The sequence below is a fragment of the Balearica regulorum genome, chromosome 2 (genome assembly GCF_011004875.1).
Source record: "Balearica regulorum gibbericeps isolate bBalReg1 chromosome 2, bBalReg1.pri, whole genome shotgun sequence".
NCBI lineage: Eukaryota > Metazoa > Chordata > Aves > Gruiformes > Gruidae > Balearica > Balearica regulorum.
Genome location: NC_046185.1, coordinates 73,800,581 through 73,823,994, shown reverse-complemented (window position 1 = coordinate 73,823,994; position 23,414 = coordinate 73,800,581). Strand labels below are relative to the sequence as shown.

Sequence of the window (23,414 nt, the reverse complement as noted above, 5' to 3'; positions counted from 1 at the left end):
CTGTTCTCCCTCTTACTGACTCCCCCGGCTCTTCTGAACTTTTCTTTGTGTTGTTTCTCTGGTGTTGCACATCTCTGATTCCTCATCCTCTGGGTCATCGTTTTTCTCCTCTGTCCTCTAGAGTTTTCCTATTGTTGCTCCTTTTCCTGCAAATGATTGAATCTCATTTCACGTCTCTTGGAAATGCAGGAGCAAGAATTAGACTACACTTCATGGGGAGGACAATTGTACTTGGAGGAGTGGATACATTTGTCACTGAATTTAAATGTATAATCGTTTTTGTGCTGACAGTTTTACATTAAATCCCTTGTGGTAGAAGTTAGGATGTTTAGTGCTTCAGAGAAACATTCAAAAAAGGTTAGCTCCAATCCTTCTTCCCAAAGTGGGGTTTCTGCCCTGTGTGCTTTCCCTGTGGAAATCCAGGGGACTGTTCCTGCTGGTTGCTTCTTGCAGCAGCAGGAAAGCCAGCTTCTGCCCTTGAAGAGGCAGGAAACTGCTGAAGTGCAAGTGTACAGAATTGCTCTGAAGTGCTGGCCGTGTCGGGTATTTTTTTTATTCCCAACAGAGATCCCGGTGCGGAGTTCTCCCTGCTTGCCTGTCCAAACCCACAGGCTCCCTGAGGTTTGCAGGTGGCTCTTTGCACCCTCTACCTTAAGCCTCTGCCAGCGTGGCTTTAGGGTATGGGATAGGAAAGGATGTCCAAGGCTATTTTGTGGCTTTCCCTCCCCCTCCCCCCCCCACCTGCAGGTCCTTTACAGAGAAAAGGAATAAGGATGCAGGCTTGAAGGGGAGCTCTTCTCGTATGCAGGCGTAACAGGATCCTCTCCCCACAAAGGATCCCCCTCTCCCAGCGGGGGCAAAGGACCCAGCTCTCTGAGGGGACCCACTGTCCCAGATAATTAGCTAAGCAGCTGCTGTGTGTCTGAATGAAAAGGAGGGGAGGGAGGTTTTGCTCTGACGCGGAGCCGGGGCGGCATTCCTTGGAAGGAGCCTGCACATTCCTCCAAAGCAGTCAGTGCTGACGCTGACTCGGGCTCGGCGTTGCGCGGTCAGGCTTCCCGAAATTTATACGCAGCCAGTTGCTTGGCCTCGGGTCCTTTATTGTGGGAAAACTCCTTTTCCTTGCTAAGCGCTAATCATTTATCCCTGGATCAGTGGGAGAATATATAGCTTGAGTTCACATGTGATGTGTTGCGCTAATTAGTGCATAACAAATTATTTACAGAGAGAAAATAAGATCAAATTTGGAGAAAAACCAAAGATTTGTAATATGCAAAACAAAGTAATGTCAGCAGAAGCAGCAGTTGTGTTAATGCGATAGTGGGCGATGTGCCTGTGAATGAATCCCTTCTCTGCGTATTTTCTAGAGGGTCCAAGAGGAAAAGGAGAGTGCCTTGTCTGGCCAACACATTTATGACTAGCTTTTGTGGACAAAATCAATACTAAAAAGAGAGCCTATTCTTGGCACAGAACCAGGTCTTTTCTTAGAGGACCGCTTTAATTTGTTTGACATACCGTGAAAGACTGGCACACTGCACTAATTAGTTTTATATACAGTTGGTTTATAGATCTGCAGCACTATATGTACCTGTGGGCCCACTTGAGTGACCCAGTGAAGTCTACCAGGCTGCTTCCTGAAGCCTGTTCACAGGATTGGACCCATATGCCTGACTTCTTGCTGTGCTGCTCAAATTTTTACCCAGTTTTATATTTGTGTAAATTCATTCAGATAGAATAACACCCATTTAAAATTGGAATAGTGTAGTAATAAATTTGGAAGTGTAGTACTTGGCATTCACAGAAAGAGGTTTTTTATTGTTATAAACATTTTTCTTTGTTCTTTAATTTTTTTCCCCCATCAGTGCTGGTGGAAACCTAGGCAGCTTATTTAAATTCTAAAAGACTGTTACTATTACTTCTATCACTAAGTACTAGCCAATTTGCAAGTGGCTAGTGGAAGCCACAGAATATTGCTACTTCTGTCCCATGCAGGGACTTTAGAAATGAATGGCAGGAAATGTTTCAAATGTCATTTAATTAGATCTGCACCGGGTACCCTGCTAATGTAATCAAATATGGAGTTAATCTCCCTTTTATGTTTTTGTAAGGAAAGGAGCTTCGTCTTGAAGTTATAGTTTGAAGAAAAGAGGCATGGATGGGAGATGTGGAGGTCATTCAGGCAGCAGCAAGTGAAGCAGAGCAACTCCCATTTGTGCTCGGCCAGATGTTCACGAGCCTTTGCCAATAGCTCAAAAGGCTGATGCTACATAAATTACTATATCCCAGGGACTTTCTCAATGGGTGTGATGGAAGAGGAAGGGAGGAGGATGGTACTCTGTTGGTCAGAGGTCAGGTGTAGTACATGGGACTGAATCAAGCAATATTCAGCCAGTTCTGTTTTTTCTTTTATTACTGTGGATTGAAAACACTCATTTTCCCATAGAAAGCAGCAGAAAAGTCAATACTTTTCATTAAGAATATAAAGACCAATTATTATTTTATTTTAAAAGTCCCTTTTCCCATGTAGTCGAACAAGTTGAATACCCAATGAAATCTGAGCCTCTGACAGTCATCTTTGTAAATATAGAATCCCCTTTGAAAGCTACCAGTGGTCCGATAAATTAAAGATCTCTAAAGGCTTCTCTTGCTTTCTGGAAAAATGCCGATTGCAAACCAAACTGCATCCCCTCAGCTGCCATGTTCATAGCAAATTCACCTAGACAAATCCCTTTTCACCTGGCACAAGTTGTTTTCCTTTCCTCTCCTCTCTAGGAAAGTTATTTTTACAAAAGTAAAAGCAAACAAACAAAAACCCAGAGTAATAAATAATAGTTTCCTACAGAGCGTGAAGCCTTCTCCGGACCAAAGTGCTGCAGCTGCAAGAAAATAGACGCTTGCAGGTTGCTACTTCTCATGCGTGTCTGTCTGTATCACGGTTATCTTTGATGCTCTGCCTGTAGAAAAAAGTGGTGAGCTAAATGAATTTCTTTGTCTTTCAAGGATATACACTGACCTGTTATGATGTGAAGGATAATTTACTAAATGTGACTCTTGCTTGTTACAGAAAAGTAAATAAAACTCAAGCCCATACCAGTAACTGGTTTTCTATAAGATAGTTTTAAAGGAGTTGACTGATTTTGAATGTTTGAGGTTGGCCGTGCTGATGCTTTTTTAATTTTTCAGGATATCCTACAGCCTACAGATACAAAGCAAGGTTTGAAGGTTAATGAAGTAGCAACTCAGCATCCCAAACAGTATTGTTCAATCAGTGGGAAACCATGGAGGGACAGAGTGCCTTTTCTTTCATAAAATAAAGAAATAAGGAGTGCCCTCTAGTGTTAGTTAACATCAGAGGGAAGGACCAAGAGAATTTTCTATAATCTAGGTAGCTGGAATTAAACCTATTTCATAGCCGCAGATGCAGCTCTATTTCTTGAAGAAAAGTAGTAAAGAAGAACTGCAATAGCATAAGCTATGGCTTATCAGGACATAACTGTCAGAAATGCAGTCATTATTAGGTAGGTACAGTCAGATATCTCAAACTCCCTGACTTATTTTCCATTCTCTAATCTTGAAGTGTATGAGTGTAGTATGCCTCCAACCTGTACCTGACCTGGGGAAGGACAGGAGGTGTGTTTTACCAAAGGTGAAGTGAAGTTTCAGGGAGAGGTGTAGCAGCGAGTGTTCGTGCTTGAAGTTCAGAAGTTCAGTTTCTGGCATAAAGCAGTCCTGGTGTCTGTATTCAGGCTTATCTATAACGCATTATAACAAGGCAGTGAGCAGGTAGGTCTTTTGGGCTGTCCTTGGAGCACCTCAGAAATTTTTTTGCTTCTGGTGATAGTAGCAGATTGGACTCCTGTTTCGAAGCTGTAGGCATCATTTTTTTCAGTTAAAGACAACTCTGCCAGGGAGGCACCGTGGGGATTACAGTCACCTCTGTGCTTTAGCAGGCTATTTCTCAGTCTGTTTAAAAGAGGGCAATGCTTTAAATTGTTAATGTAATACAGTGAGCATTGAAAAGCATTTGCTATCTGGTTTCTGAATTGTCTTCAGTGTGAAAACATTGTAAGCAAATGTGCCCTTCCCTTTCTGTTTTTTTAAAAAAAAATTTATTTTCTACTATACAAAATGACTTTATAAGTAGTTATTGCCTTTCAGTTTCTGCTGATGAATTTCATAGCCTTGATTGCAGTCTGGGACATTTGGGATGAGCCCCGAGGTTTCTGTGGTATTAAAGTTACTGTTGACAAATGGGAATCTTGTAAAGCCTTGAGAGCATCTTACCGAGTGTGCCTGAGCGATAATCTGGTGCATGCCTTTATCGTTTTCTGAAAAACAGCACAAGAAATACAATAAAAGTACAAGCTTTTATAAGGTGACCCATAAGTACTTTGGTTTACACAGGCTTTCCTGCCCTGAGTGAGGTTCACCCTGGACTGCGTTTTTCTAAACCAAAACATCTTCTGATGTAGCTTGACTCCGAGGAGTGACCGTCACTCTTTCCTCCTTGGGTTCTGCTCTGTGAACATTTCTGCCAGCACTATAAGAACTGGGTGCTAAGACTTACGTAGACAGTTGGTATGTTGCCTGTGTGTAAGACTGTCAGGTGAAGAGGTTAGGAACTTATATTTCTGAGCTGATTCAACAAGATTAGCTCCACATAAGGAGGGATCTGCGAATGTACTTTGTCTCTCTGTAGATTCCTGTGCTCTGGTAGTGGATGTCAGAAATGAGATGACTTACCTGAAGTGTTGCTCCTCAAAAGGGATGTCAGACCACCTCAAGCATTTGCGATAAGTGCTGCTATCTTGTTACCACTGCTGTTGCCAAACTTGATACTTCCAGTAATTATTGATTCTTCAGCTCTAATGGTAGATGCCTTTTTGAGTTGCAATTCATAACTCCTGTCCTCTTTGCTACACGCGAGCAGAGAGAGCATTGTTTGTGCTGATTGCCAAGGATGATGTTATACTCTGTGAAAAGACCAAGAAGAAAAATGTTTGGCATTGTTCCTCTGAGACGTACCAGAAATCTGTACGCACCAATGAAAGCAACCAGCGTTATGGTATCATAACAATGGTTCGTTAGGACTTTACCCCGGGCCGGGATGATGATTGTTCCTGTTTAAGACCAAGACCAACAGATGGCATTTGTTAGGACATTGATATTTACATACAAAGTTGCCAGCACTTTAAGAAGTGGTGCCTTTCTTAATTAAGATGATAATGTACTGCCTTGTTTGGAGAGATTCTGCTCGTAATGATGCTGGTGAATTATGAATAGAGGGAAATTAGTAATAACAAATGCCAGATGGAGGTATCTTTCTGAGAGGAATATTTTGTGTAATATGGCATGTAAAGTTGACAGACCGGGTCTTAAAAGACCTTTATTATTCTTTAAGCTTTCCTGACAAAATTACTCTTTATCCTGCCAAGAAATGTAGTTTCACATGCCAGTGCGTTTTTAGGCAAGAGTAATTAAAGTATGCCTCTAAGTTTATGGCTTGAAGTGAAATCCGTTCCTCCAATGTTTTGTCAGGAATCTATAAACAGTGCAAGGAAGGAGACAGCTTATAACAACAATAGTTTTGCCAATTCTACACGTTCTGCCTTTGAAATCAGAGGCAATTAGGGATGAACAAAACTACTTTCAAAGTTTACTAAAAAGAAGTGTAAGTTTTGCTGAAGTTTTACTTCACATTTTTCCTTTGGCTGAAGATGACCGTTGGGAATAAGAAATGTTTTTCTAAAATTAAAACCTGCCTTCTTTGATTGAAGGAAAAATGATTACTGAGTTATAAATGCATTGAATCCTCAAATGCTAGGGCTTTTTTGTAACTTCCTGAGAGAGGGAAATAAAATTTTATTTGATTTTGTAATGTAAAGTAGTAATTAAAAGAGAAATAGACAAGGAGAAGTAAGAAATAAAACTCTGGAGTTTGATATTTCATTATCTCATAAGAATATTCCCACTCCATGGGTATTCCAGCTTTGATCTCATGACCTGCTGGCCACTGTCCATTGCAGAGAAGGTCCTTTCATGATGATCTGTGGGTGAGGCAAGGTGTGTTATGGGAGGTGACCGTGAAGATTTGATTTTCCTTGGTAACTGTCCTCAGATCACATTACTGTAACAAAATTCAACTTAGGATTGTGGAAGTGTTGCATATAATCTCTATCAGATATACAAAACGTAGTAGACTAGGAAGACTTGAAGAGCATACCTTCTGCTGCATCCATGCATAGTCACAAATCACGTCCAAATACACAATAATAAACTTGAGATGTACAGTCCAAGACTTCTTCCAAAGGCACAAACATTGTGGCAGGGTTCAGAAAGACAGCAGAGGAGTTGCTTTTGTCTACTTTATTTCTATGAGTATGCATTAGTAGGGGAATAAATGAAGTACTACATTTCAGTATTGGATGATGAAAAGAAGGCTTCTGCTTCATTTAGAAAAAGATCAAGATCAGTTTTCATGACAATAAAACACTGTTTTGAATTATGCTTAGAACAGACTGTCCGACTATTTCTGGTATTAACGTTCATTGCCATTGCAGAAAAGATTTAACAATAGAAAGATGAGAACATGAGAAAAGAATGTCTAGAGGGAAGGCAGTCAAGGATGGGATTCAGTGGCTCTAGCTTTGATAACAAAAGCAGAGTGCTCTCAGTTGAGTCCTTTGAGACTCATCTAGTACTTTCAATAAACCCTAAATTTATCTTAATGAGAAAGAGCAGTATTTCTAGGCATTTTCAAAAACTCCTTAGAGTATTCTTTCTCACTGATCTTGTTGAAGCTGTTGTGAATTTACCTGGGAGATGCCATATGAAGTTATAGACAACTAAACCCTGGTTTTGCTTGCACTTTTTTAATGAGCCAGTCCATATACATAAAAAACAAGGCTGCTTTCTTTAGCAGCATTACCTGATGGGAAATGGATGCTATGACTCTTCCATTCCAACTCTTTTGAAATCTGTACTACTTTTTTGCCATGTTGTCAATTTTGTTTATACTGAACTTCTTTCTGTGGTCTTTTTTTTCCAGAAAAACTTTACAATTCCAATGGACGGGAGCTGAGACGGGCACTTTTCTCCTTGAAACAAATATTTCAGGTGAGCAAATAATGGCTGTCCATTCTATGATTTGAACATGAATTGAATTTCTTTTTTTAACATAGGGAACAATTTACAGTTTCTAGCAAAAGAGAATTTTAAGACTTCATTTGTAATGTGCAATTAGCCAGTTGCTTCTTAGGGTCTTTTCTCTTTATGGTCTGAAGGCATTCTCCTGTTCCTTCAGTTGGTCAGAAGGCAGGACCAAATGTGGAGTGATGGCAGAGTTAATGGTTGGAACCTGCCAGGAAAGTAGAGAAGAAAATCTGGGCTCTTAGATGGAAACTTAGGCTGCTCATTAGACAGATAGTTCTGTATTGGAAAGACTGGGAAGGGGGATCTGAAAAGAGGAGCTAGGAAACCATGGGTTGGGGTGATGGCCCAATATTGGCCTAATAATTGACAAATAGACTAGGTTTAAGCCACATCAAAAACTGAAAAAGGATGCGATAGACACAGGACAGATCTGATGAGGAACCAAGATGTAGTGTGACAGCTCTGATGGTGTTAGAATTTAGATTGAGGTTAGAGGAAATGGTTTATTGATTAGCTGAAAAGACATTTCATAGAGCTGAGAAGGATATGGTGGTGACTGATCAGTTTAAGGAAAGGCATGGATTTGAATGTGAGCATTTGTTATGGAGGAGACCTGAAATCAGCAGCATTTTAGGTCCTGTAGGGAAGTAGCCAATGTGATCCCACAAGTGGTGTGGGTGATAAGAAAGAAAATTGAATGAAAAGCTTGGATTTCATATTGGGTTTACTGGATAAGGAGAAGAACTCAGGAAAGTTGCAGGACAGGAAGGAAACTTTTTGGAGAGTACAGGTCAGGAAAAGTGAAAAGAAAATGGTGGTAAGAACTAGAGCATACTGTTAATGTGATCCTAAAATGCAATTCAGGATGACATATTCAATTTCTATCAGTAAATATAAGTGAAATCAATAAGAAAAACACTTCTCCTTCACTAATGGATCCAAGTGGAGAATGACAACTTACAATGTTTCTCAGCTACAATAGGTAGGTGCAAGGGTCTGAGGCTGTTAGTTTAGCATTTTTTGCTTTGATTTAAATAGAGATTTATTCTAAGAAGAATAACAATGTTTAAAAATTCTGCAGGACTGCAGAATTGCAAATTTCCAAAACACACAATGCTTTTTGCAAGTTTCAAAGTTAAGCATTCAGAATTTAGAAAATGCCAGAATTAAGATTTTCTGAATAGGAGTAGATGATGAAGGGTGGACCTTTGGTAGTTGAAAATTTTGGTAGTTGAAGATCTCTTCTGGGTCAGAAAAAAGTCCTTGAATTTTGGCATTTTTGGACAAAGAAGGAGTTCCAGCTGCAAAACAGTCCAATCATCTCATGGACACAGACTGGGAAAGCCACTGTCTCTTCAAGGCATTCCTAGGGAAAGACTTTGAGAGTCACCATGATGCAAGTTGGATTTCCCTGTGAGTTTGCCGAGTGGGTGGACTGTGTGCTCAGAGGAAATTTGGCAGGTTTCCAAGAATCTTCTCTGATTTCTTCTCTTTTTGTTCACCTTTACTGTTTCTGGAAAGTATTTGTATTTCTCTGAATTTGTATTCCACAGGTTAATCTGGGCATTCGTGCATATTTAACAGTGAGTGCTAAGCCTCTCTTCCCACTCATCCTGCACCTCCCGTACCTTTCATCATTACTTTTCCCAGTTTGGGTATTCATGAATGTTCTCTTGCATGTAGGTTATTTGAAGTCTAGTAGGTATTTCTGAGCACATAGTGCTCAGTGCCTTCAGTGAACACACCAGTAAAATCTCTGTCTTCCAGATAATCAGCTGTTTTCATGGAAATGTTGTTTAAATTTTTATCCTAATAAATTTAATTGGAGTTAACTGGGTTGAAGAGTAATGAGAGGGAAGGGAAAAGTGATGCACACAACTCCATATCTGTGTATGAATTTAGTTTTTAGGTGAAGCTTATCTGACAGTTTCAGAACATAATTTTCCTTGAAGAATTTGACTTCCCTGCTTCCTAATGTATGTAATACAGAAGGGAATTTAGGAATTATCTGTTACCACTTTAAGTAGCTACTTCTGGTAGAACTGTTTGTCGAACAAACATACCCTTCAAAAAGTCTTCATACACTCTTAAAATACAGGTTCTCATTAGTGGAGGAGAAGTCTTTCTAAAGCTGGAGAATATTCATATCATATGGTCAAGTATTTGAGGTAGTACACTTCACACTGGAAAATGAGACCTTATATGATATAAACTCCTGTTTACCTGTCAACTTCGCTGTCCTTAACAGTTACTGGCATTACTAAGGGCATCTTTTGAGCATGATTTTAGTTTATCTCATAATGAACCATGAGAGAGAATGTAAGATAACTTTTATATCTGTTTTAGAAAGAAAAGCTATTTCTAATATTTTAGTGAAGAAAAATAGAAGTTGATATAAGGTGATATTATAGACCAAACACGACAGTTAAAAAGGCCATGCCTGATTAATCTTTTAGTCTATGACATTAAAGTATGTTAGCATTAGAAATCTATCATTATTTTAAAAGTTTTTTTAAAAGTGTATTTTTCAACATAAATACCTGTTTGATTTTGTATCTCATTATATTTAGTATTTTAAATTCCTTAAGAGTATAATGTTTTGGAAATAAAATGTTGACTTCAAAACCAGTCTTTATTTTCATTTTAACAAATTTTCAGAGTGTTATGGAGACTTCATCATGTCTTTAAGTGCCAAGACAGTTCGTAACACCATGTTTTTATAATCATTTCATCATAGCTGAGTTAATTTGGCACAAGTCTGTGTCAGTATCATTTTTAATTTAAAGAGCTTCAAGGTAACGTGCAGTCTCTCATTTGCATTAAGTGGGAACAAGCCCAAGTTTTACATCAAATATGAATTCCAAATAGTCGGAGCTCTTCTTTGTTTTTTCACGTGAGGCCTCAGCGAAGCTTAGCAATGTTTGGCAGAAGCAATGCCTTTGTTTCAGATTTTAAATGAAAGATTCATTTGGCGAGTACAAACTTGGAATTTCTCTTTGGTTTCTACTGGTAGGCCGGTTTTGGCAAAATGGCAAAGGTTATCATGTGGAGCATTTTTCTTTGATGCCATTCTGGTTCTGTCATTCACTGTGAAGGGTTAAGATAGCCACACTCATCATCTTTTGCTCAACTGTACTGCAGTATTCTTCTTCTGATTTCTCAGTTTGCTTTTTGAAGAACAGACTTACTGAGTAAGGAAAGTAACGTTCAGACTTGAAGTATATGAAGCATTTGACCTTAAAAGAACTGGAAAAAGATATACAGATAGACAACCTGTTGGAGTACAGTTTAGCTCTCTTTGAATGTATTTTCTGACAGACTTCTGAGTTGCCTGGTTCTTGTGTTTATCAGAGATTCGTGAATTTTGTGCAAAGTGCTAAAACTCCCAAAGGCATCCAGGGGCAAAATCCAGCTGAACATGGCACTTATAAAATCAGGGTCAAAAAACATTCTTGCATTTCCTGATTGTGATATCATGAGAGAGATAAAAATACAGAATGATTGAATTCCATATCAATCTTAAAAGCAGAAAAATTGGGTATATGAGCCCTATAATATGTGTAAATAGTGCTGCGCAATTTACATAATATTAAAAAGTTTATTTAACAAGACCTCTGATACAACTATATGTGATATAAAGCAGGCATGTTTTAGAACCTATAAACAGAACTGTGCCTTGTAGTTACAAAGCATTACAAAGCATAGTTTCAAATCATGCTGATAGCGTCATTTCAAAATATGAAATAATTGGATAAGAATGTGATGTTATAAGAAAAATAAGAAAGCTATAAAGCATGTTTCAAGTCTGTTGAAATCTATAGTCAGGTGTAAATCTACTTTTCAAAGTTCTGGAAATTTTTTTAATCAACCAATATATTAGGTTTTCTGGAAAGCAGACCTAAAGGGTATACTTTAAAGTGTTAAGGAAAAAGGCCAGTTTTCTTTTAGGACTGTTTTCCCCACTAAGTGTCATTTGACAAATGCAGGAGATCTTCCACTATTTTTCTTGAAGAGCCTAGATTCCCATTTTGTGGTGCGATCGGAATATCAGGCAGCACAGTTTCAAAATTCTCTTACAGAATTTTCTTCTATAGTTGAGAAATTCATTAATCATTGAACAATTGAGCTTTGTGTAAAACGTCACAAAGAACAGCTATGTAGGGGCCCTGGAAACATTAACTAGAAGGTGTTTGGATAGACACAATCTTATCAGTGAGTGAAATCAAATGTCACACACTTCAGCTGCTAAGGAGTCATCAATCATCCTTAGGAGACCAGAAGGAGTATTCTGTGTTTGCCTCATTGATCTCAAGGAAGGAGGCTGCTCCTTCCCCTCTTGCAAGCATGACTGATGACTCCTTAGGGTTTGAAGCTGTGTGACACTTGATTTAGGGGCAGCTGTCGTCACTTGTGAGGCAGGCTGCCACCTCTTCCCTTTAAGAGCCCTCTTGGAAGGGTTCTTGTTTAAGGCACGAAAAAAAGAGAAACCTTCATTTCCTTCCAAAATTGAGTTCACCATCCTTCCACATAGCAGTTTACATATCTCTTTAATCCTATTTTACAAAGGATAAGTCTCATTACTGTTTAGAGATGACAAATAAAATAGATATGACACATTAAATGTCAAAATCAGTTTCTGAATTTTGTTGGCAAATGGAGTGTCTTCATACCTAGACGATGTTACCAGCTGAGATCTGAACAGTTCTTAATGAGGCTATAAAATGTGAACTACTTCCACCACAAGGATAGCCTAAAAACTTGGGAAGCCACCATTATTCATTCTCTAATCTATGCAAATTTTTGAACTGAAACAAGGAAACCTTGTTTTGTATGGAGCCTATCTACTTTAGCTTCCTCAGGTGTGTAACACAATGCATGAAAGTTGTTTGACCTGTTGCTTAGCTGCCATGAAGAATATCCCTGGTAGGGTCTGGTCTAGGTGACTTTTTTGGAAATTTTTAATTCCATTATTAACTAGGAGGAAAAAACCACAGTGTACTGATGTATCTGCTGTCTGCTCAAGGTGCAAAGGATGAAATTCTGTCCCCATCAAGTCAATGGCATAAAATGTCTTCAGTTTCAGTGTTATTTTTACCTGTTGGTTGAGCGTATACAGGCAGAGGGACTGTGGTAAACAGAGCCAGAGACAGCAGGACTTTTTTTGTTCACTTCCTGCTAAATGCTTTGTCTTTACAGGGGGAGGCAACCAAAGCTTTTCTGGGTAATAATTGTACAGATTAATTTGATACTGAGGTGTAATTTATTTTTGCTTTCTTGCTTATTGCACTCACAGGGAAAAAAACATTATCTGGGGAAAACAGTCCTGTAATTATTTGTGGCTTCATTAAGTGAAATAATAAAATATTGAAAGCAGAAAGTTACTTCTAAATGGTTCAACTTTTGTTTCTTTTCCATGTTCTTTGTCTCAACCTGTTTTAAGAATTGTAGTGCAGTTCAATTCCCTCTTCTGAAAGACGGTGTGGATCAGTTTATTGCTCTGCACAACCCAAACAGGTAGTCCAGTGGTAGAACTTGATGGTAAATCTGGGATCTCTCTCAGGTGAACATGGCATCATGCAACTGCAAGGTTAAGCACAGTGCGAGCACTAGAGGCAAACATTATAGTGTCACAGTAAAATGGCTTTCTACCTGCAGCTCCTTCATCTGGTACAGGAATCAGGCAGGTTACGTGAAAGTAGTGAAGTTAATGACCAAAGTCACTGAAGAAGCAGAACAGCATGTTCAGAGTAAAGGGGAAACAGAGCTTTCTTGGTGAAGCTGGTGGTGAAGATCAGGCGGGATATAATTTGATCTTGCTAACTGAAGAAAGAAGACTTAAAGTAAGAACATAAGTGTGACATGGGAGCAACTTTTCTCTGCAGGCTAAGCACCCTTCCCTTTCTAAATCTTAATTTGTCTTTAATCAATTTAAGACATGAGTGATTCTTTGGTGATCTCAGTTACAGCCACTGAAGATATCTTTGTTTTCGTCTTAGCAGTGCAAACTTCTGTTTCTTTCCCTATGTGTGACAATATGTGTCTTTCACAGATTGATTATCTATCAGAAAAGTTTAAACATGAAAGACTGCAGGCTGGTTTTTCTCCTTGATCTTCTAAGAATTTGTTGTGTGTATCCAAAAGGAGGAAAACTCTTTATGAAGGGAAACCCAAACTCTTAAAGGACCAATTCTTCAGTCATATACAAATGAGATCCATCTCACTAAGGAAGAAAAAGTAATAAATGAACAGGAAATAGGTGGGAATAAATGATGTATTGGACTTTGATAAAATAATACAAATGTGAGCTGAAAGTTTTCAGGTTTTAAATTTACCTTTTTTCCATGAATGTCCAGTAAGAAAGAGCAATTATTCTAAGAAGTTACTTTAATTTCACTAGACAAGATTACTTTTTTTAAAAAGGGAAAAAATAAGATATTGCTAAGAAAGTTTTCAACATTTAAATCTTTTCATAAATGTATGCAATATTTGTTGTCTACATTCTACCATACTTTTTCTTCTGTTTTTGTTGGCTGGAACTTGATGCTCTAAACATACCTTAACTGTGTCTAATAAACACTGATCTGACTCTGAGGAATCTCAACAAATCTAATAAAGGAAGATTTGATTCTTATCTATTACTTATTTCCTCAAGATTTATTTTTTTTCCATATGCTGCAGCTACTGGGATAGCTACATGGCTAATGCTGGATATCTGAGGTATCTGCATACCTGTCATTTGAGGAATTTGAGACATTTCAGAAAGACGTTGAGAAGTTTGCATTACTGAAAAGTTATTCATACAAATATCTTGTTTCAAATTTTATATATTTTTAAAAATTCAGACAGATGAAAAAAATCCAAAGATGTCTGAACCTCTTTCAGATTGGAGTACTTCCCAATATCCTCAAACTTGAAGAAATTCTGTCTGTAAGAGAATTGCATATTTGTTTCAAGGTATTAAATACTGCATGTGTTTTAATTTGTAAAGTTAGCTATTAAAACATTTATTTTGCCCCCATGTATTCTTTCAGCTATTCAAAAGAAACTGCCAAAAAGCATGCAATTTAAAATGCGTCCCTATGTAAAAGAGGTGTGAAATAATAAGTGTTGCAGCTTCTCTGCTTTGCTAACAGGAAACACCAGCAAATGCTGTATTTGTTCTGCTGGTATTTTTAGCACAATACAAAAATGTGTTCTTGAGAAACAACAGAATATTTATTTTATGGACTGAGGGTATTTCAGAAGGGACACTACAGGGCATTCATGCCTGTAAATCAAAAATTACTTTTGAGTGAATTTCTGTATCTCTTTATTGGTGCCAAGGTGGAAATCCATAATAAACAATAGCATGATCTATATTTGAGTTGTTTTCATCTTGGAAAGAAATAAAATTTATTTTTTAATACTTTAATGGCATAGTATTATCATTAGCTGGCACAGGTGTGCTTAAAAGGCTGGCAAAAAAATTGTTGGCATTTGGTGATTGCTACTTAGGCAACTGACTCATGGCAAGGATATGCAACGGAATTGATACTTGAGGGTGAATTTTCATGGTAATCATCACTAGAAGCCAAACGTTGTATTGCAGGTTGCTTCAATATATTACCACACTGAAAATAAAGAAAGGGGGATGGTCATTTCCGTGCATGCTGTTGTAAAGCATTACTCCGTGTAAACAGATGCGAGAACAGGAAAAAAGGGAACAGTGTAAAAGTACCGATGTCTTTATATCATCCTGTGGTCATGCTTCTGCACAGATGTGCATGTAATGAGTTGGGGCGGTGTAAAGGCTGGGGGAGAGAAGCAAATAAGGGGTGTGGAGCCAGCGCAGGGGAGTGCAAGGAAGAGCTGGGAGGGCAGAGGAGTGGAAGCTGTGGCACAGCCGGCAAGGGCAATAACAGTGTCCTGACTTAGAGCGGAGTTTTCATGGTTTAATACAAGACTTGCCTGCTTAACCACCGGCTCATCTGATCCATACATAGAATTGTTTTGTAGCCGCTTAAATAATTAAGCTGAAATGGCAATACAGTCTTGAGGGACTCATAGGACTTAAGTTTATGTATGCATGTGTGTTTATATATATATGCGTGTATGTATGGTTTTGGAATGATTTCTTTCCAGATTTGTTTGCAATAGATGACTTGGCTTTTAAAATGGACTGAAATAAACAGTGACAATCGAATTAGATAGTATCAGGCACTTCTGGATTGGCAATCTAATATTTTAATTATATCAATAATTTTGGAGTCCAAAGAACAGAACTATAGTTTAAAGTGTGGGAAAGTAACTATAAATTATATCTTGGCCGTCCATGCTCCTTCAATCACTTCCTGACTATATTTACTCAGTTTTCAAGCCAAAATGAGCTTTTCTAACTGCAAACATTGCAAGCCAATCTTGATCTATAAAATGCAACCTGTTGCTTAGCCAGTAAAAAAGCTGGACTCCAGAAGTGGTCTGGGATTTCTGTTTCCAATAGAGCACAGCATAACTCTCTTATTACTACATCATTGTAGTCTTGTCAATGGGAGTATTTTGCTAGTAACCTTAGCAGATGTCATGCATACTGAAGGCAGGTAGCAATAGTTAAAAATATTCTTGTGGAGACTTTCTTGTGGTATATTTCTAACGTAGACCCTGGGGTGGCAGAGCTAGACAGCTGAAAGGAGGGCTGAGAGGAACTGGCTGTTAATTTTCCATTGCTACTGGGGCAGAGCATCGTATAAGCATTTGAAATTATATGGGGAACATGTGGACATGAAGACTTTCGGGTAATGGAAGCGCATTCCAGTCATAGCCCTGCGCTGCCACGTCGCTACTGCTGCCCGGGGCAGTCAGGTTAGGAGGAAGCTGCGGGGTGGTTTGGGGGTTTTTTTGTATACATGAGGCTTTGAAGGAGCCAGAGGAATGCTTAGGAAAGAAGATCAGTAGATTTCTATTCTCCTTGCACTGTTAGGAGTAGGAAGGGTGCAATAAGGACCTACCCATCATTGATGCTATTACTAACAGAAACCCGGATTTTATCATTCCGGCTTTATTCGCTTAGTAACAGAGGAGGCTTTTCAAGTGTATTGGGCAATAGTCCTGCATTTTACTTTCTTGTGGTGGAGCGCCAGATGTATTGTCATTTGAGATTTATGCCAGGGAAAGCCTGCAGTCGTGCATGGTTTGCTCTTTGACCTGCCTCCTCCTTCCTCCCTTTCCTCAGCAGTCAGCTGCTGTCCCTCTGCTGCTAATTTACATCCCCTAATGAATGAAGCTTAATCCCTAACCCTTAATCCTCCTAAAACCAGCTGAACTTCGTGATCCTATCTTGATTTTGCAGGAGAATTAAAAAAGAAAAAAACGTGAAAAATGTCTTTTCAGTTCTAAAAACAGTGGCCATAATTTATATTTTTGGGGGGACTTTCTACAAGCGTGCTGGCATTTTAGTGTTCCATGTATTTTTCCTTGTTATTTTATTTTTTTTCACATTGAGCATAGTCATCTGGGGTTTCTGTTTCAGTTCTGCCTCCTTGCTGTGCAGCGTATACTCCTGGCAGGGGAATCTGAGGAAGAGGGGTTTCCAAGGAGATCTTGCTCCCATGTGTTAATGTAGAGTGGGGACAGTGCACTTTCCCAGCATACTATTTGACAGATGATCGTATTAATGAATAGAGATTTCCCTAGCTGCTCCTTTTAAAAAGTAGTAATTTTTATTTCTGGAGCCAGGCAGTGTCTGAGTGAGCTGGTGCCCTTTCTGCCTGTAGGACTTTGTATTGGTATGCTGCCAGCATCGTGTCCCACAAGATTTCAGGCAGCAGAGGAGGATGCTCCTCTGCTTTGAATTCAGTAGGGTTTACATTTCTCCTCTTACGTTACATCACATGGTGAATTTTCAATATTCATCCTGTCTTTTGCCTAGGTGAATGATCACAACGTTAAAATGTGAATGCATTATATCTTTGCAAAGTTACTAATTTTGGTCTACAGACAAAACCAGTGCTGGCCTGAGAATCAGAGTTTAAATCTCTCTTAGTAGGGACGTTGTAGAGTGACAGAGCAGAGAGGGAAGCTCTTCCTCAGACAGAGGGTGAAGCACATCAACCGCTGGAGCTCAGTGTGAGTGGTCCCCTCCTGTAAGCCCGCAGGCAAAGCTCAGCAAGAAGACTCTCGTGGCTGTGACTGGTACCCTGGCTGCTGTGCTGCTCTCACTTCTAGGCTGGATTATTGCAATTTTTGCATTTTGGAAAGTTTGGTCGGTACAGAATGTGATTGCTGGCTCACTCGGTAACGTGTCATGTGGAGAGCACAAGCTGGGGAACCCCACGGTTCCTTACTTAAAGAAATGAACATTAAAAAATGTGCAATGTTTAACTTTGTAACAGAAAAAGGAGAGGATTGTACAGCATAGGATTAAATATGGGAATGCTCAAGCAACCAGAAACAATGGGATAGTTTATGAAAGGAAAGGGAAAAAAACATAAAAATGAGATTCTCCTTGGTGGAAATCTCATAGACAAACATCTTGTTGTGATTTCTTGGAAAGACAGTATTCTGCACAGCTGTTAGCCACGTAAGAGAGAAATATGTATGTGCATATCCAAATGTGAATATTCAGTTACTAATCCAGTTTCCTCAAATACTTGGAATAGAGCTTTCACCAGTCCTTGTTAGTTAAAACAAAAAAAATTATTAAAAAAAACTTGCCTTTGAGAAACTGTGTTCCAAAACCTTGATTCTTATTAGGAAGCGAAGTAACTTTCTTGTGGCTGAAAAATAATCATGCTTTGGGTAAAAGTTTTCAAACATATGGCCCACAGAAATAGCAGGCTTCAGAAAGATTTATCTTTAACAGTATGTAAACAATTTATCTTTGCACGTGGAAGCTGCACATCAGATAAGATGCATTCTTACAAAGTGCCATTTCTTGAAAGAAAGTCTTCAGTCTCCACCTTCAGATAAGACCCCGCAAAACTGCATTAGAGAATATAGCAAATGGTACAGAGACAGGAGAACGGGTAGGAAAGAAGGGAATCCCCTCTACGCTTCATATTCTTCTAGTGGCACATGAGCGTACTGTGTAGACTGCTCAGTCACAGGGTTTGTGGGGTTTTTCAATAGCTGCGTTTTCAATAGGCTGAGCTATGCAGGTGAAAGTATGATTTGTGCATTTTGTCAACCGCATAAGCAAGCTTTAAACTCAGCAGTCTGAATATAGTTCATGTCTTTTTCATTATACATTGGACAAAAATAGAGCTCTGTAACAAAGTGACATACACTATCATTTTTAATTCCTTCTGAGATGCCTGAAGAAAGGAAGAGATGCAATCTATTGCAAATCTGTGAATGAATACGTAAAATATAGTTATCTGACGAGGCCACCGGTATCTTTCCATAAAGACTTTAAGTAGCCAGCCTTTGTGTCACTGCACAATCTCTACGGTTGCAGGAGCTTAGCAGGAAGCTTAGAGAGCTTTGCCTGTGTTTTGCTGCTTTTCTCATCAGTGCTTTAATGCCTGCTGATTAAGGGGTCATAAATCTTTGCAATATTAGTGGAGGAGTCCATTTCCACAGCAAATGACAACCTTTCCCTGCCTCCTTTTAACTGTTATCACACACATGCGGCAGCTACTTGTACGTATCATTGTCACACACACCATATATTGCGTACAATGAATGCTCTTTTCCTGGAAACCTGAGCCTCGTACCGCTGCTAGAGAGTAGCCTTTACTCCTGAGGTCACCTAACTTGGCAAGTCAGTGAGTTAATGGGTCTGAAAAGATTATCCTAGACCAAAATTGATGTAAACATTCTCCTTTCAATGTAGAACGTATGGCCTTGGATGCCTTTCATCTTTCTTTGCACATTCCAGATGTTTGCTTCTTTCCTCTCCTCGTATATACATGATGAGATAGATAATGTACTGAGTTCAGATTTATGTCTAGAGCATGATGTGTTTGTACTCTGCTTCATTACACCTTCTTTTTCCCTTTTATTTGGGAAAGGAGAAGTACCTTAAAAGCCTTTTTTAATTCAGGTTTGATTTGTTTATTCAGTGCTTTCCAAAAGCAGTCTGATTAGAGTCCCTCGTCCCCTTCATTTCCTCTGCTGTTCCCCTGCAATATACCTCCTTTCAGTCAAGGATGACTCTATGCTGCAGTGCTTTACTCCTTCAGCTGCTTTGAAAAAGTTCCAGAAAGCAGATCTCACAATTTGCTTTGGGAAGGTCCTTGTTTGTTTTTTTTTTTTAAAAAAAGTCACCAACATAAAACAGATCTTTAGCATTAGGTATTTTGAGAATTAAATGCTAATTTTTCCCCATGCGATACTCTAATATGAGTTCACATCTTAAAGATATACTGGGTATTTCAGTTTTTATCTTTCACTGAATGTCAGCAGCACTTAATGGCTATGTGCTGTTACAAATTTTCTTCTGTTTTTGGATTCGACCTGAAGCTCTCTGAAGCTGAACTACTGCTAACTTCTCTAGCATAGGGACAATTTTATTTTTGTGTTATACGAATGTCTTTTATTTTTCCCAAACAGGCATGTTAAGTCAATTAACAAATGTCAGAATCCACAGACCACAGTTATTCCTCCTTTTTCCTGTTTTTCCAGTTTTCCTTGTTTGACTGTGAGTCAATCCAGAAGATACTCTTTTTTTTCTCAACTCAAGGATGATGCAAACACAATTGATGCAAAATTTAACTGTCTACTCAAGTATCAACGAAAGTTATTTAAAGAACAAGGAAGTGTGCTCTGAGCTAGGACACCATTACCATCTGAAAAAATAATTGTGGTTGTTTCAGTCAGTAGTTTATATTGTTATATATCTTGTTTCTCTTAAATTAGATAGTGGTGTTGTCCAACAAAATATGCACTTATTGTCATCAAATTTGTAGAAAAACTTCTAGGGAATGTTTTCCCCACAGCTTTCTTGAATCTGTACTGGGCTACCAATTTCGGTTAGTTTTTCTAAATTCTGTGTACTCCTCTCCTTTCTGTCCCTTGCCCGTGCTTCCACCACTGCCCACTCTGGGTAAGGGAAATTTGGCACCTTCTCTCTTTAGTAGCAAGGAATTTTTAACCATTGACCTTGCCATACAGTGTAACTTACTTTCTAGGTGTGCATACTCCTTGTGAATTACCACGGTCTGTAGGCTTAGGGTACCTGAACCGTGAATATACTTTACTTTAAGCTTAGCAGACAAATTCCAGGGATGTGTTCCTCTCTCTTGAGTTTTAGGAGAAACAAGATTCAAAATTCTTTAAGAACAAGAGATCGCTCAAGTTTCTTTGAGTTAAAAACACCATGTACAAAGGGAAGTATGGGAGGGAACAGTTGTTTGTCTCCAAGGGATGGCCAGGGAGGAGACTCCTCTGGGGTCCCTGGCAGGTTCTGCCTACCTGCTCTGTTGGAGGTGGCTCTCCATTGTACAAGGTGAGCTTGAATGTTGTTTGCTATCCAGTGAGATTTGGATCTGTGTATTGCATGCATATTTATTTATGTATTTATTAGTAGTTGCTTGATTTTTAAATCAAATAATACCCCAAGTTTGGAGGGAATGAACCTGAGATATGGCTTTGATCATCAGAGAGAGTTTTATCTTGTGTCCTTCCCTTATTTTTCCAGGACTCAAATTGTTGTAAAATGTTGTTCTGGAAGTTCACCTTGTGAATTTTGGCGTCACTTGCTGCACAAATTAACTGGAGATAAATTCAGAATTAAGAGTTCAGTCCTCTCAGCAGTGTCATTTGGGAAGGGCTTTGCCAAAGGCCACTGCTCAGGATCGGACAGGCAGAGATCCACGTGTCCTGGCTGACCATGCCCCTTCCCAGGCCCCTGTCGGGACATGCTCTTTGGGTTGGCGGCTTGGCCAGAGGTACAGCAGCCTCTGTGCCAGTCAAAGGTCCCCTGCTGTAAAAAGGTCCTCAGCTGCTCCCTGTAAGCAGCCATATGAATTCTTCAGTTCTCTTCTGGAATGGCAAAGGCGATTCCCTGGTGGGCTGCAGTGGAGGAGGAGCTGTGCAATTAGTGCCATCTGTATTAACAGGTAGATTGTCTCTGTACTCTTCCTGTACTCTGTTAGTAATCCCATTATGGGTTTAGTATGGTAAATGGATAGAGAGAGGAAATTTGTCATCTTCATAAAATTGGGTGCTTGCATCTGTAGTGCCCTGGTCTGACATGGGACTTTGTAAACTTCCTAGCTCTTCAGAGAACATTCCCAAGGCTTTTATCTATCTAAAGAAAAAAATAATGACCTCAAAAAATAGAACATTTGGACTAAGAAATAAATAAAATTTTTAGCTCAAGTGTGTACAGTGGTGGATTTTATCTTACATATTTTGAGCTTTTATGATACACTTTTGCGAAGATGTGGGGAATGATGGTATGCTTCCTCTTTATATACTTTTTAAGGATAAATCACCTTTATCATGTGATAAATTTGTGTATCTATACACTACTGTAAAATCTATATTTAAATTGTTTTAACAAATTTGACCTTCTCCTGAAACATTAAACAGGTTTTTCTCATAATTTCTAAATTTCTCATGAATTGCTAGATCACCTTACAATTTTAAATATTCTATTTGCTCAGTCTTTAAGAATTCTGTAACCTAGCCCTGGTGAAAGAAGGAAATTCATAAGAAATAATCCGTCAGGCTGAAAGAACTTTGCAATAAGTGAATTTTCACACTAAAAGACTCTTGATTATTTTATTTCCCTTGGCAGTTTTCTAAGTGTCTGAGGTGAATTCAGCAATCACTCCCAACAAAACTATCTACTGTCTGGATCTTGGCTTCTCAGGGTTGTGTTACTGGAAAGCTGAAATTTCTATCATCTAATACACTGTTGTGTATGAAAACATCTTAAAAATACTCAAAAGAAGGGACTCGGCAACTATGATGATTTTGTCCACAAAGTAGTTGTCTTTCATTTACTTGTCTTTCATTAATATTTTAAATTTTGTTTGTGCCTAATTTGTATGGCTAATTCATTAAGTGCTGTTTAATCAAGTTTTTAGTAGCCTTTTGTTAGTCTACATGAGCCTTGGCATAGTATTATACATGTAGTGCCCAGTAAAGCCCTCCTTTCCCTCAAGTGTGATACAGGGTCGTTCTGCTGCGCTGAGTAAAGGACTGATGGTTTAAAAAAAAAAAAAAAAAAAGTGAGTCACTTTTTAACAAGTTTAACTCCCATCAAATTTTCTCTTGCACTTGATGTGTTTTCCATCACAATGTGGGAATATTATCTCCTAGAGTTCTTAGATAGAGAGAGAGATATATATATACACACTATACTTTCCCATTCTAAATATAATGAATTTATATTATGTTAAGATGATGAATATAATATTACATTGCAATAAACACCTGCTTTAAAAGTTTTGTTGTATGCGCTGCAAATACTGACACTGGAATTATGCTAAGGCATGTAGATGGCCTTCTCTTGTTGATACTGACATTTTAAGGCTTTAAGGATGTCTGTTCATGTGATAGAATAGGATTTTAATATCAGCTAGAATGTCTGCAAGCCCTTAATGAAAAAATCAAAAGTCATGTTTTACAGATATTAATCTTCTATAGTTGACTTAAAGGTAAAAGCTTGTTTTTTCTTGCTTTGCATCAATGTATTTAATTCTGTTTTTAAAAGTCAGAATTCTGCTTCTGGTCTTCAGTGTAACAACATTCATATCAACTTGCTTACATCATCTGAAACACAAAGTCAATGTTGCAGCCATGCACTTGGTTTTACATTATGATATATCCTGTTTCTTTGTCTTTCAAAATTCTAACGCAGCTTTTCCTTTCTCCTGTGGCAGGATGACAAGGACTTGGTTCATGAGTTTGTTGTCGCTGAAGGTCTGACTTGCTTAATCAAAGTGGGAGCGGAGGCTGACCAGAATTATCAGAACTACATCCTGAGAGGTAAAGGAAATGCATCCAAAAGTTGTTTTTATTGCTCTGAAGCTCTCACAGGTCTGCTGCATCTTGCCATGTTAAGTGTCTTGGAACATCTTTCTCAGTTTGATCCTGATTCTTGCATGTTATGCAGGAAAATTAAGAGGACATCATTAATACTCACTGCTGAGCAGGATGAATTGGAAAATTCAAGTATTGATAGTCTCTCCATTGTCCAGCTTTTCTAATACACTATACTGAAAATCCATAATTCTAAGAAAGAAAAGGCATTCTAAGGCTTTCACCAGATAATTGTAAATGTCAAAGGCCACAGAGCAAAATAACTTCTTGGAGTGGGATTAGTAGCTATGGAA

The 23,414-nt window shown here is 38.6% G+C and overlaps 1 protein-coding gene across 12 annotated transcripts in view; it reads left to right on the top strand.

The window, feature by feature from the left end:
• Positions 1–23,414, top strand: part of FHOD3 (formin homology 2 domain containing 3) — a 427,406-nt gene that overhangs the window by 197,855 nt on the left and 206,137 nt on the right. For all 12 annotated transcript variants that reach the window (XM_075744719.1, XM_075744713.1, XM_075744720.1 and 9 more), the window contains exons 4-5: positions 7,049–7,116; positions 22,962–23,067. In XM_075744719.1, coding sequence (XP_075600834.1) covers positions 7,049–7,116; positions 22,962–23,067 — 174 coding nt within the window. The remainder of the gene's footprint in view (positions 1–7,048; positions 7,117–22,961; positions 23,068–23,414) is intronic.